Raw genomic sequence first — 12,739 nt, 5'->3', positions numbered from 1 at the left:
TCTTTTATTGAAATACAAGAGGAAGTTCCTTAGACTTCTGTGAAAAGGTTCAATAGGCCTCATGGCAGAGGAAGTCACATTTTCAGCATGTTTTACTAATGACAAAGCACTCAAAACCGAAGCTGGAATGAGCAGCCAGTTCCTCCTTGGAATTCCCTGGGGAGCAGCAGCCCAGTGGGTGGGATCCCACTGCCCCTGTGCTGCCACTCCTGTTCCTCCCTACAGCAAAGGCTTCATACTGGAGCATAGGAGCTGGGATGTTTCACTGAGTGCTGCAGCCCCAGCTTTCCATTCTGCCTGTTCTCCAGAGGCTGTGGGGCTGGAGCCCAGGATGCAGCATGGGCTGGAGTCCAAACACAGCGCTGGGGAAAGCCTGGATTCAGCTGGAATTGCTGATAGAGCTGCCACTGGTGTTGGTGACTGTGGGGTTCCATCAGTGCATGGCAGTGATGCAATGTCAGGAGGACGGGAACTGTGTTTGGGCAAAGATGATGAAAATCCCAGTGCTTCCTGAGATTTGTCTTTGGGTTAGATAAAGTCTGATGCATTGCAGTCTTGTCCTAAACCTTGTAGAGGTAGGAATTTGAACCTTAATGAGTTTTATTATAGTCAATTATGAAGGGGAAGAAGTCTCAGGCTCTGTTCCCTCTGTGAGTTGCAGCAGATGAGACCAAATCCTCTGGCTCCTCTCAGTACTGAGCTCAGCGTGTGGCCACCCTCACCCCTCACGCTGCTGGAAGCAGGGAAGGGACAGCCTGTGTGAATTTGAGCAGCTCTTGCTGCTAGATAAGCTGGGCACTTGCTATATATATCAAATTGCCTTCTCTTCCCCGTATCAATTGGCTGGGGATTTCCCTTTCTGTGAGTGCCTGTGGAGCAGCCGGCGTGGCCAGGGCTGTTTTTAGAAGCAGTTAAGCTCGTGCTTAGAGAGAGCACGAGATGGGAGCACTTAAGCTCAGCTGAACTTGCTGACCTGCCCACATCCTTTGAGGTGAGGTTATTAATGAAAGCAGGTCAGTGTGCAAGGCACTACCTCCATGGGATTTTCCATTGCTGAAGCGCAAACCAGGTTTGAAAGGCTCCAAATACTTGGAAATCGAAGACCAAAGGCTCTGATTTAACCTTCTTAAACTTTGGGGGCTTGGGGAGGGAAAGGGGAGTTGTTAAACACCAGGTGAGGTTTTGCTTGGTTTTAGGAGGGATGCCACCTCCAGAAAAGCTTCATGAAGGCCAAGTTTCCGAGTTTGAGCTCGTTGCCTGGTTGTGAAGAGCAGCTGTGGCAACACAAAACCCTGAGAGGGTTCCTTGGGAAGGAGGATGTTCAGGCTGTAGACATAACAAACCATCAGGAGACAGTACCTGCAAACTCAGGGTTTCCATGGGAGCAAACAGCTCTGACCATGCTCAGGTTGGACATGCAATTGAAAGTGAGCTCTTAGCTTATTAATAACTCTCAAGGGTTTTCAAATCTTCTTGTGGTCTTCTGTAGCTTGATGGTAGAAGCCCTGAGCAGATGTTCATTGCTCTGTTTTAGAGGTTCTTCCTGTGATGGCACAATTATTGCAAGTTTTGGAGAGGAACTGGCTTTCCCCCAGGAGTGGGGAGGGGTGTTCAGCAAAGCTGTGTGTTCCCAGCCACATTTCAAGGGTCAAGTGCTGCAGGGCCTGGCACAGGATCCTCCTTGTCCCTTGTGAGGAGGCTGCTGGGGAAACTGGGCTTGGTCTGGGTGAGTCAAGAGAATAAATCCTGATGCTTCCTTGTCCTCTCAGACCTGCTGATGGTTTCGGTCACAGCTTTTTCACATATGTGTTTATGTGGGTTACTAAAAGATGCTTCATTTTATTGCTATGGAAGAAAACTACCCTTGGAGAACACAGGCTTTCCTAGAAATTTTGCCTGTGGTGAATGGTGGCACTGGAGCTCTGGCCTGGGGTCTGCCTCCAGCCAGCAACATGAGCTTCCAGAGCTGAGGAGCCTCAGCCAGACCTGAAGTGTGGCTGTCACAGGGCTGTGAATCCCAGCAGTGTTATTGTGATCACCTGCAGTAAAAGCAGTATTTTCTGCTTTCAGACACTGTTTCTATTGACTGTCCCAGGGGAGATTCCAGATCCTTGCGGGCAGGCACCACTTTGGATGCCAGAGGTGTCCTGACTGCCCTTCACCTAGTTCCCCCCATCCATCCTGTCCTCTGGCTCCAGGAACATGCCTCAGAAACCTTAGGACTCCTAAAGTAATGCCACATGGGTATGTTTATGCACGTGTATAAAATAATAATAGTTACATTTGTTGTAATAATAACAGGGCTGACATTATGTTGCTGCTGTTTGGTTGAAATTATTTTAAAGTACCCACATGTTGAATGCCAGGGTATTAGAGATGGGTGCTTGGAAAAGCTGGCTTGGCTGGGAAAACCTGTAGGGAGGCAAAGTGGCACGCTTCAGGAGTTTGTCTTTGGATTTCAGAGCCTTTTGGTGTGTTTGGTCACACATCTCAGGTTTTTTCTGCAGTCACAAAGATTGCCTTTCAGAAAAACCTGTGGCTGTCAGAGACTCCCCAGGCTGATGGGAGTTAAAGGTGAATTCTCCCTGTGCATAATGAGAACCGAGTGTTTGCATAAAGACCAGTTTAGACTGCACTTCTCTGGCCTGGCGACTTGGGATGTGACCTCGGTAGTGCAGGCACCGTTTCCTTGAAGCTGTTGCTGCTTCCTTGCTGAGGCTGAGCTGCAGTCGGTGCCCGGTGTGGAGGGAGGGCCGGGGCAGCGTGAGGGGGAGCCCGGCCTGCACATCCCTGCATGTGAGCCTGCACATCCCTCCCTCCCTGCCGAGCCGCAGGACGCCGGGAGCAGGGGGAGCCTGGATGGCAGCTGCGATGGGTCCGGCTGCCCTGCTTTGGGTAGGGACCAGGCAATTGTTTGCACTTGAATAAAGCCTTGAAATGTCCCAACTGCTTTTTTAAAGAAAAGCAAACAAAGCTGGAGAACAACAGGCTGGAATTACAGGGAACTTTGAAAATGTTTGCCAGAGCTGTGCTTCCTGTCTCTGTCAGTGGCTTGGTTATGGAGTTCAGCTTGGGGCCTTGGCTTTTAATTCCTTCTCTGGCAGCTTGGGATGGAAGGCCTGTAGGGTGGGCATGGCACGGGGGCAGCCGGGCTCTCTCGGTCCGCGGCTCCTCCAGTGCCCCCGTGGAAAAGGCCGATGGCTCTGTCCCTGTGTGCGGCTGCCTGGGGCCGGCTGGGAAGGGAAGGGAAGGGAAGGGATCCGTGCGGGGATGGCAGCGCCTCCGCCGGGCCCTGCTCCTTCCGAGCCCGACGCGGAGCTGGCAGGGGACCGTGCCCGGTGTGCTGCTGCCACCTGGTGCCACCGGCTGCCCCAGCCCCGGCAGGAGAGGGGAGATGAGCTGCGAAACTCCTGCTCCTGCTCCGGCCTCTGCTTCCTTCACCGGCATTGCGTTCCCCTTGAAACTCCGATCTCGCTGTCATTAATGCAAAGGGCAGAGTCAGCTGGCAGGCAGGCTGCTGAAATTAATTATGCTTAAAACCATTGCAGAGATGGATAGCAGTGCTCGTTTGCTGGCAGAGTGCTGGGCTCTGTTCTCTTCCCTCATTATCCCATACACCTTGATGGCATCTGGGTGACACTGCTGGACCCTGCAGCTGGGGTCTGTCAGAATCTGCCTGGGCGCCCCCATCTCACAGACTCACATAATGCAAGGTTTGAAAAGGACCTTAAAGGTAATTTTGTTCCATCTTGCACATGGTATAAACTGCTTTCTGGCTCACGTGTGTATCCATCTCTCCTGAATCCTGGCTGAGCAAGATGTGGCAGAGGACAGGATGGGGCAGACAAAATGCTGCTGGGAACATGGTCCTGGAGCTTGGATGCATCATAAGGATCTCCCCCTCCCCAGTTCCTTCACTCTTCTGCAAAACAAGTTGTCATTACACTGCTTTGACAGTGTCCCCAGGCTAAGCTGTCCCCTGAGCCTGACACAGAGTTGGCTGGCAGGTCTTGGCTCCAGGTGTATTCCCGGTCCAGCCTATCGAGTTCAGCATTTTTTAAATTTTAGTGGTGTTTTCCTCCTCCAAAATCTAGTCTTGTTTGCCTGTTTCCCCCTCCAGCTCTTTCCACACCCTCTTCTACATTCCTGCATCTTTCCTTCCAAAGCTTCCACTGTTCTTCCATCCTCAGCAGTCCTCAGTCCTACCCTGTTCAGCAGCACAAACCCCAAAACTGCCTGCACCCCAGTGCTGCTCCTGCTCCAGTGGTGCCTGCCCAGCTCAGTGACCCCTGTTCCCACCAGCAACTCTGCCCCAGGGTCTGCATTGTTCTTCCCAAGCTCTGTGATCCTCAGCTACCTCTTGTGTTTCCTTTTCCAAAATGACTCCTGTTCATTCTCCCTTTTGGCAGTGGTGCATCCATGGCGGCTCTGGGGTCCAGGCCTGCCAGTCCTACAGCTGTGCAGGCTCAGGGCTCCTGGCAGAGCTGCTCTGGGTTTTACTAAACCAGAGCTTTGCTTTTATTGGGCATTAAGCCTGTGGCTGCTCCAGGCACCCCTCTGATTTCTCCAACCTTCTTTCCTCTTCCTTTTTACTGCAGAAGACCTTATTTCTTTAGAGGGGGAAGGACAAAATATGGTGTCAGCATTCCCTCCTGCCTCTCTGCATTCCTCCTGGCACTCTGCTCTTTTCCCTGCACCAGGCACAAGTTCTCCTCTGGTTTGTCCTCTGATCTCTGCCCCTGTGCTGTCTGTTCCTCCCTGTTGCACTATTCTTCTTGCCCCCTTGCTCAGTTTCTCAGCTGCCTCTGAATCCTTCTCCATGCTGTGCAGCTTCTCCCCTGTTAAAAGCAAAGCTCACCTTTGCTCCTGCTCACCTCCTATGCCTATTTTTTTTTCCCCACTTCTATGATAAGTCTCTTGGACACAGCCCAGTCAAAGTGAAGTCCGTCATCTCCTCAGCCTGGAACTGCTGCTGCAGAACCCTGAGCTTGGCTAAATCTCCATGTTATCCCTCACCTTCACCATTTGGGAGATTTGGCTCCATGGCAGCTGTGCTCCTGAAATCCTGAACTCGCTCTGCCCGTTCTCTCCTTTGCTCTGCTGCTCCTTCTGCTCTTCCTTGGGGATTTGCTGTCCCAGCAGGGCTCTGGTTTCTGTCCTGTTGCCCTGTGTAACCTTATCCTCACACATCTCCTGCCCTGCTTTGCAGCTGGCACAGGCATATTCTGTCCCTCTGTGCCTGGCTGTCAGCTGCAGGCCTGGATAACCTGTCCCTGTGTTCCCTGTGTCCCTCTGTGGCTGAGCCCAGCCTCCAGCATCCTCCCTGTGCAGCTGTGTGCTTGCCCTGGCAATGGGCATGAGGAGCAGCCCAGCACTGGCCACATGTGGGTGTTTTTGAGGGCTTTTCTCCTGCAGGATGGTGCTGTGCAGTCAGGAGCATTCCTGGCTATGGCACCTTTCCCTGAACCCTGCAGTCCTGCAGAGAGCTGATTTATGTGTCCTGGCCTGAGCTCTTGGGATCAATTCCATGTTTGAAACCTAGATGTTCCCCCTTGGAATGCAACTGAAGCCTCAGCAGCCTTCAGGAAGTCCATGATTACTTTGAAATATGAAGAAAAATGCTTTCAGGGTATTTTAATCATGACCTGACTCCTGGCTTGGGCGACCAGGAAGAGTTTGCAAGTTGTGACCTTCTCCTGGTGGCTGTGGGTGAGGTGGGTGGTTGTGGTTCTGTGCCATGGGCTGAGTGAGGCAGTGGCTCTGTGTTGGCCTGAGGCCATCCCAGGAGCTCAGGATGGGCCCTGCAGGGTAAGGGCAGGTGTCCCCTCCCTGCGGTGATTCCTCTTGTCCTCCCCACGTCTCCCAGGTAGGATAGCTTGGAACATGAGACTCAGTCTGTGAGCCCAAGTCACTGATGCTGGGAACAGGTGGGTGCTTGGGGTGTGCCACCATGGGCAGCTCTGCTTACCCAGAGCCTGTGGAGATTCATGTATTCAGACCTGGATTAAACCAGCTATTTCATGGAGTTTTAAACACTCCAAGCAGTAAAAAGGACAACTTTTCCCATAAGCTTGATGGAATTGATTCCATTCTGAAACTTCATCTACCAGTAATTGGATTGAGATCTGTCCTTGTCAGCAGAACCAATACTTAGCAGAAATACTGCAGTATATTGAAGAATTCTTTTCTTTTATTATCTTTGGGTTTTTAAGCTGATAGGTGAGCTGGTTTTGCTTTGGATCAGTACATGGCATTGTTCTTCCTGCTCCAAGTGTGCTGGCAGAGCTCTGGCAGTTGTAGCCATGGTCCCAGCAGTGCTGGGGACAGAAGTGCCACCCATCAGTCCCCTCTCTCATCACTGCTATTATATATTTTTGCAGTGGGCTTTTTGCCAGTTCCTGCTGAGCAGCTCGTGTGGGGATGCCTGTGAGATCCTCTAATCTGGACTTGCAGCAGCCCTTCATCCATGGGTAATTCTTCATCCTGGAATTCAGCCCTTCCCCCTGGTTAGACCATATATTATAATCCCTCCATGCTGCAGAGCAATCTGAATACTTTGGCAGCTTGTCACCATCATCTGGTATTGTTGTGACATTCGGGGGCTCCAGTAGCCCAATCTTTTCTTTTTAATAGTTATTCAGCAGTAAAAGAGTTTTGTTGTTGAAGAGCAGCTGGTCATGGCCATCATTAGAAACAACCCTCTTAGCTGTGATTTTGTTTAAAATAACAAAGACCACCCCATAAGATCTGCTTTGCATGTAACTGTGGGGTCTGACAATTACATTTTTAGCCTCTAATTAGTGGGAAGCTTGAGATGGCTGTTTCTGTTTCACTTGGGATCACAATAAGGCTATTAGGTTTCCTGGTTTTTCCTTCTAACATCCCCTGTTTAATATTGGACTTGTTCTTCCCCTTTAAGTGTACCAGGACCAACTCTACCATTTTAGCTGAAATTAAAGCAAAAATCTCTGCCTGGGGCAGATGCTGAGTGCAGAGAGCTCTGCTCCAACTGCAAACAATGGCTGGAGTTTTATGAGCAATTAAAATCGAGTCTCCTAGCAGGGAGTGAGGAGCTGCCAGGGGCCACCCAGCTCACCCAGGGCACCCATGGCACTCCTGCAACCAGGAAGCCTTAGCCAGCTCTTGCTCCCTTTCCCAGCTTCCCAGAGCTCCGTGTGTGTGTGGGCACCCTCCCTCCTCCCCACAGGACCCTGTTGGTGCTGTGATGGCAGGGAGCTGTTCCTCATTATTCTGTGTTCCCCACACTTGTTCATCCCACTGTGCTAGAGGCAGGACTTTCAGCTTTTTCCAGAGGTTCCTGTAAATTCTCAGCACTGTGCTTTCGTTGCAGCTCCGTGAGACCTGAGGGATGGGAAGTGATTCTCCTGGGTTTTGACAGCCCAGTTGTTTGTGGGGATTGCTGAGATTCCCAGTTCCTGTCACATCCTGGCTTGGATTGCAGCTGAGAGGGGACCTGGGTGTGCAGGCCAGAGCTGCAGTTTGGAAAAGGAGCAGTCCTTTCCTGGTGTGTGTGTGGCAGCCTGGCCAGGGATGAGGGCTGAGCATCCTGGAGGATGCAGGCACAGCTTGGGGTCCTGGCCAGGTTCTTCCAGCAGCATCTTCCACCTGCAGGGAACGGGGACAGAGGTTTCCACACTGCTGCAGTCCCTCCCTCTCTGTCTCTCACCAGGAGGGCCAAAGGTCCCTGGAGGCAGCGGAGTGGTTGCATAAGGAAGTGTGGTGTGAGTCACTCGAGCAGCAGAGCAAATGAAGAGTTTACGAGTGTTCTCAACTCTGACACGGCTTTATTGTCTGAGGGTTTGTCTCCCAGACTGAGAGTTCCAGAGGAGGTTACAAGCTATAAAAATGCTCAAGAGAAATTAATTATTTTCTCTACTTCCCGCAGCCCAGCTGTGTCAGGTGGCGTCACCTTACCAGCCCCACCAGCAGTACCAGTGCCTCCCTCCGGTGAGCTGTGGGGAGGGCAGGCAGCTGCTGGCCCCGTGCTCTGCCTGAGGCTGCACAGCAGCAGAAAAGCCTGAGCCTCTGGACTTTGGGGTGGCTCAACATGAAAAAACTCGACATGACCTATTGGTGTGCCAGTGACAGGACAAGGAGGAATGGGTTCAAACTGGGAGAGGAAATTTAGGTTCGATGCATTGGGAAGGAATTCTCTGTGAGTGTGGGCAGGCCTGGCACAGGGTGCCCAGAGAGGCTGTGGCTGCCCCTGGATCCCTGGAAGTGTCCAAGGCCAGGCAGGATGGGGCTTGGAGCAGCGTGGTCTTGCCCATGGCAGGAGCTGGAACAAGATGACCTTTAAGGTCCCTTTTAACCAAAAGCATTTTGTGATTGATTCCATCTGTGTGTGAAAGGTCATTGTTCTCTTTTATCTTCTTTTCAGTGCCATCCTTTTTGTCTTGGCTTTCTCTGTCCCTGGTCCCTTCTTCATTTAATTCTGTAGCATCAGCCTCCACCTTGGCATAGCAGGTGGCCATCCCCAGCCCATCCCATGGGAGGCAGCTCCTTGAGCAGGTGCCAAACCTGACTTCCACAGGAGAGGTTGGTGGGTGCAGCCCAGAGAGGTGTTGGACACCATTGCTGGGTGCAGAGCTGCCACCTCTCTCCCAAGGGCTGGAGGCCACAGGGGCAGAGCCAGCAGCCAGTGGGACACAGCAGCCTGTGAAAGGAGGATGGCCATGGCCAGCCCTGAAGCAGAGAGGGGATGCCTTTGAGATCCAGCCCAGGAGCACGTGGAACTGCACAAGTGCTGGAGCAAGACTGCCTGGTGGCCTGGGCCGAGTGTCATTTGGGTAAGGCTGGAGGCTCCCCAGAGGTTCCAGCAGCACTTGGATTTTTGTGCTATCTCCTGGCTTTTTCTCACCCCATTAATCCTCAGGAACCCCTTCAGCTCTGCCCCTGCTCCCAAGGAGGAGGAAGGCCCTGGGGACACAGGAGCAGCAGCATTCCAGCAGGCTGAGCTCATGGGGCCAGGAGTCCTGCTGCCATGGATTGCCTTCCTCTTGGGCAGCTGGCTGGCCAGAGAGCTGGGGGATGGCAGTGAGGAGGAGCCTCCTCAGTCATGACCAGCCACAGTTTCAGTTTCTGGTCATTACTCACTTGTACAAGGAAGGAACCCAGAAACTGCCCTGGCCATTAGCAATGATTGCATGCATTGGTCCAAAGCACACCACAGGAACAGTACTCCTGTTGTTCAGTGTTGGCAATAATTCAAGGATCTTCAGGTTTAGTGAAAAAAAGCATATTTAACATTTTTCTTCCCTTTCTTACCTACAAACTAATTGTGCTTCTCACATCACTTGCAAGTCACCGGCTGACAGTGACTCTCCTGTAGCTCCTGCTGGAGGCTCTTTCCTCTGTGAAGTCTGATATGTGAGATTATTTGCTAAGTAGTGGGGAAAAGGCCTGCATACTTCAAAAGAGCCAGACTGATCTGGGTTTGAAGGGTGATAGTGCACTGCTTGGTTTTTTCTGTTTTCATAGGAAATTTGATTCCCAATGTGTGGGAATCACAGTTTCATTGTTTCCTGGAACTTGGTGATCTGCTTTTAAATGTAAGGTAATGTGACAGAATGGTTTGGGTTGGAAGAGACCTTGCTTACCATCTTGTTCTACCCCCTGCCATGGCAGGGGCACCTCCCACTGTCCCAGGCTGCTCCCAGCCCTGTCCAGCCTGGCCTTGGGCACTGCCAGGGATCCAGGGGCAGCCACAGCTGCTCTGGGCACCCTGTGCCAGGGCCTGCCCACCCTCCCAGGGAGCAATTCCTGATTCCCAATATCCCATCCTGGCAGTGGGAAACCGTTCCCTGTGTCCTGTCCCTCCATGCCTTGTTCAGCTCTCCTGGAGCCCCCTCAGGCTCTGCCAGGGGCTCTGAGCTCTCCCTGGATCCTTTCCTTCTTCAGGTGAACCCCCCAGCTCTCCCTGCCTGGGGGCACAGAGGGGCTCCAGCCCTCAGAGCAGCTCCATGGCCCCAGAAAGATAAGAATCAAATGCAGAGATCTGTTGCACAAGACTGGAGTCCCTTCTGACCTGCCATGCCTTTCTGCTGTCCTTTCCTGTCAAGTGCATGGTGGGACGTGAGAGATGATCTGAAAGGCCAAGGATAACGATTCCAGCCTGGCACGGCAGGGTGGGAGCAGCTGCCTCACTGTGGGAATCACATCTCAGCAATGACTCCTCCATGCTGGCATTCAGCTTGGCCTTCTGATGTGTGGGTGTCAAACCTGACTGAATTATGGGCTGGGAAGGAAATCCCTGAGCAAAGGAAAGCCTTGGGCAGGTATTCAGAGCCCTTCTGTAGCCAACACAATTCCTGAGTTGTGGAAGGAGGGGGATTCCCAGCTGGGATGTGTTGTGTGAGATGTTTAGATAATCTCCAATTGCACATTTGTTGGCATTTGTATTTCACCTGAGGAGGAGAAAGGTTAAAATTAATGGTGGCAAAATTTACGGAAGACTTTGAGCATTCCAGGGGTTCTGACATGCTACAGGGAACTGGCAGAAATCAGGTTGGGTTGGTGAGCTCTGAGCCATCCTCAACCCACACTGAAATACTGAAGATCCCTGTTTAAAATGTTATATTTAAAAACATTGGGACACACACGTGCAGATTTCTGTGCTGTTTCACAGAATCCCAGAATGGTTTGGGTGGGAAGGGGCCTTAAAGCCCATCCCACCCCCTGCCATGGCAGGGACACCTTCCACTATCCCAGGCTGCTCCAAGGCCCATCCAGCCTGGCCTTGGGCACTGCAGGGATGGGGGCAGTGGGAGGCTGCTCAGGCACAGGAGTGCCCAGGGCTCAGCCCATCCCTGCTCCCAGCGTTTTATTGTAGATAATTCCATCCCCTCTGGGGCCGGAAGAGCAAAACAGAGGCAAAATGTTGGCAGATGAGAGAGATGTTGGTGATCAACTGATCTTGGAGACACCTGAAAGCTTTGAGGAAGGGTCCCTTCCTCCATGGAGTTCCCAGGATCACTTGTGGGAGCATCTGGTCCTGTTGGAAAAGATCTTGGAGCAGGACCTTGTTCAAGTCTTGCTGCTTGGCTTTCCTCTTCCTACAGATGGCCCCCTGTGACCTCCCTCAAGCAGGGCAAAGCTGGCAGAAGCACTTGCTGGTTTTTCCTTGGAGTGCTTGCATCCTGCCCCACCTCCCAGGCAGGACCCAATGGGTTTTAGAGGTGTTTTCCTCCCAGGACCACAGTGATCTTCTCCAAACACTCAAGTTCCCTGTGAAGGATCTTCCCCGGGTCCTTGAACCACAATGACCAAGCCTGTCTTCCTTCAGCTCCCTCTGTGTTGCCCCAAAGTGGGGGCTTTGTGCTTGGGGGGCACAGGCTCTTGTAGGCTTATGTGACAAGTGCTGGGTGCTGTGTGAGTGAGTGACCAAAAGGATTTGGTGGCTCCCCCTGATGCTGAACCTGGTTTCCAGCAGCTCCTGGAAAGGGCACAAAGCAGAGCTTGGCAGGGATAGGGAGAGACTGGGCACTGGCCTCGGGGGGCTTGATTATTTTTCCCCCTCTGTGTTCACACTGAAGTACCATTCCTGTAAATTAAATTTCCTCACTAAATTCGTGTAAGCTAAACTTCTGCTCTGGGTTGTCTCCTCTTTGGTGCAGGTGAGGCTGTTGCTGTGGAAGAACAAGAAGAGACTGAGCTGTGGTTGAACCAGGAGGGTTTGGACGGTGCCTGAGGATGGTGAGTCCATGTCCTATTTCATCTCTACAGGAGGGACATTGAGGAGTGGGAAGGGCCTGGAGCCCCAGGAGCAGCTGAGGGAGCTGGGCAGGGGCTCAGCCTGGAGCAAAGGAGGCTCAGGGGGCCCTTGTGGCTCTGCACAGCTCCTGACAGGAGGGCACAGCCGGGGGGGTCGGGCTGTGCTCCAGGGAACAGGGACAGGAGCAGAGGGAACGGCCTCAGGCTGGGCCAGGGGGATTTGGGGGAAATTCCTTCCTGGGAGGGTTGTCAGGCCCTGGCACAGCTGCCCAGGGCAGTGTCAGTGTCTCTGACTGGAGGGGTTTAACAGCCCTGTGCATGTGGCACTTGGGGACATGGGGCACTGGTGGCCTTGGCAGTGCTTTGGGGATGGTTGGACTCACTGATCTTAGAGAGCTTTTCCAACCCTAATGATTTCATGGATCTGGTCTGCCTCTGTCCTCTCTGGGTGGTCTTGTTCTTTGTGTGTCCAAATCTTGTACTGCTGCTAAATGTAGGAGAAGAAATACCAGAATGGGCAAGAAGAGGGCAACAGTATTGTGTATTATATACAATAATATAATAGAGGGGATTTATCACTGTCATCAAGATGCTGTGAACAGGAAACATTTATTCCTAAATCTCTTATTGGAATATATTGGGGGAAAAAAGTGAGTAAGACTGAAACCCCCTTCTGTCTCACTGTACTACTGACACAGTCATACAGTTTTTGTGGCTTACTGATTTATTTTTTTCTTTAAAACTTACTGCTGGGGTTTCTCATTGTGTTCCTCTGTCACCTCTCAGTGAAGGATTTCACACCATGTTAATAACAGCTCTGGTGCCACCAAAGAAGCAGAAATTTCACAAGAATTAGTCACAGAAAAATGTGGTAGCAGAGAATCTGAACCACAGCCAAAGCAGCCAGATTGCTGATAAACTTGGATAAAGGGCCTCTAATACCAGCAGCAAGAAATAACCCAAAATACAAGGGATCTGCTGGGAGGAAAAAGCTGGAGACTGGGAA

At 51.9% G+C, this 12,739-nt stretch overlaps 1 protein-coding gene across 3 annotated transcripts in view; it reads left to right on the top strand.

Annotated features, from left to right (window-relative positions):
• The window catches only part of MTMR4 (myotubularin related protein 4), a 56,410-nt gene that overhangs the window by 8,623 nt on the left and 35,048 nt on the right, over positions 1–12,739 (top strand). For 2 of the 3 annotated variants that reach the window (XM_054287227.1, XM_054287228.1), the window contains exon 2: positions 11,637–11,715. In XM_054287227.1, coding sequence (XP_054143202.1) covers positions 11,713–11,715 — 3 coding nt within the window. In that variant the 5' untranslated portion in view covers positions 11,637–11,712. Of the gene's footprint in view, positions 1–6,452; positions 6,471–11,636; positions 11,716–12,739 lie in introns of those variants that run through there. The other variant, XM_054287229.1, reaches the window with a different exon arrangement.

This window comes from Melozone crissalis, unplaced genomic scaffold, assembly GCF_028551555.1.
Source record: "Melozone crissalis strain CALT ecotype California unplaced genomic scaffold, PUWL_Pcris_2 ptg000057l_1, whole genome shotgun sequence".
In the NCBI taxonomy this organism is placed as follows: Eukaryota; Metazoa; Chordata; class Aves; order Passeriformes; family Passerellidae; genus Melozone; species Melozone crissalis.
The sequence above is the reverse complement of the archived record's forward strand: the minus strand, read 5'-3'. Positions and strand labels throughout refer to the sequence as shown.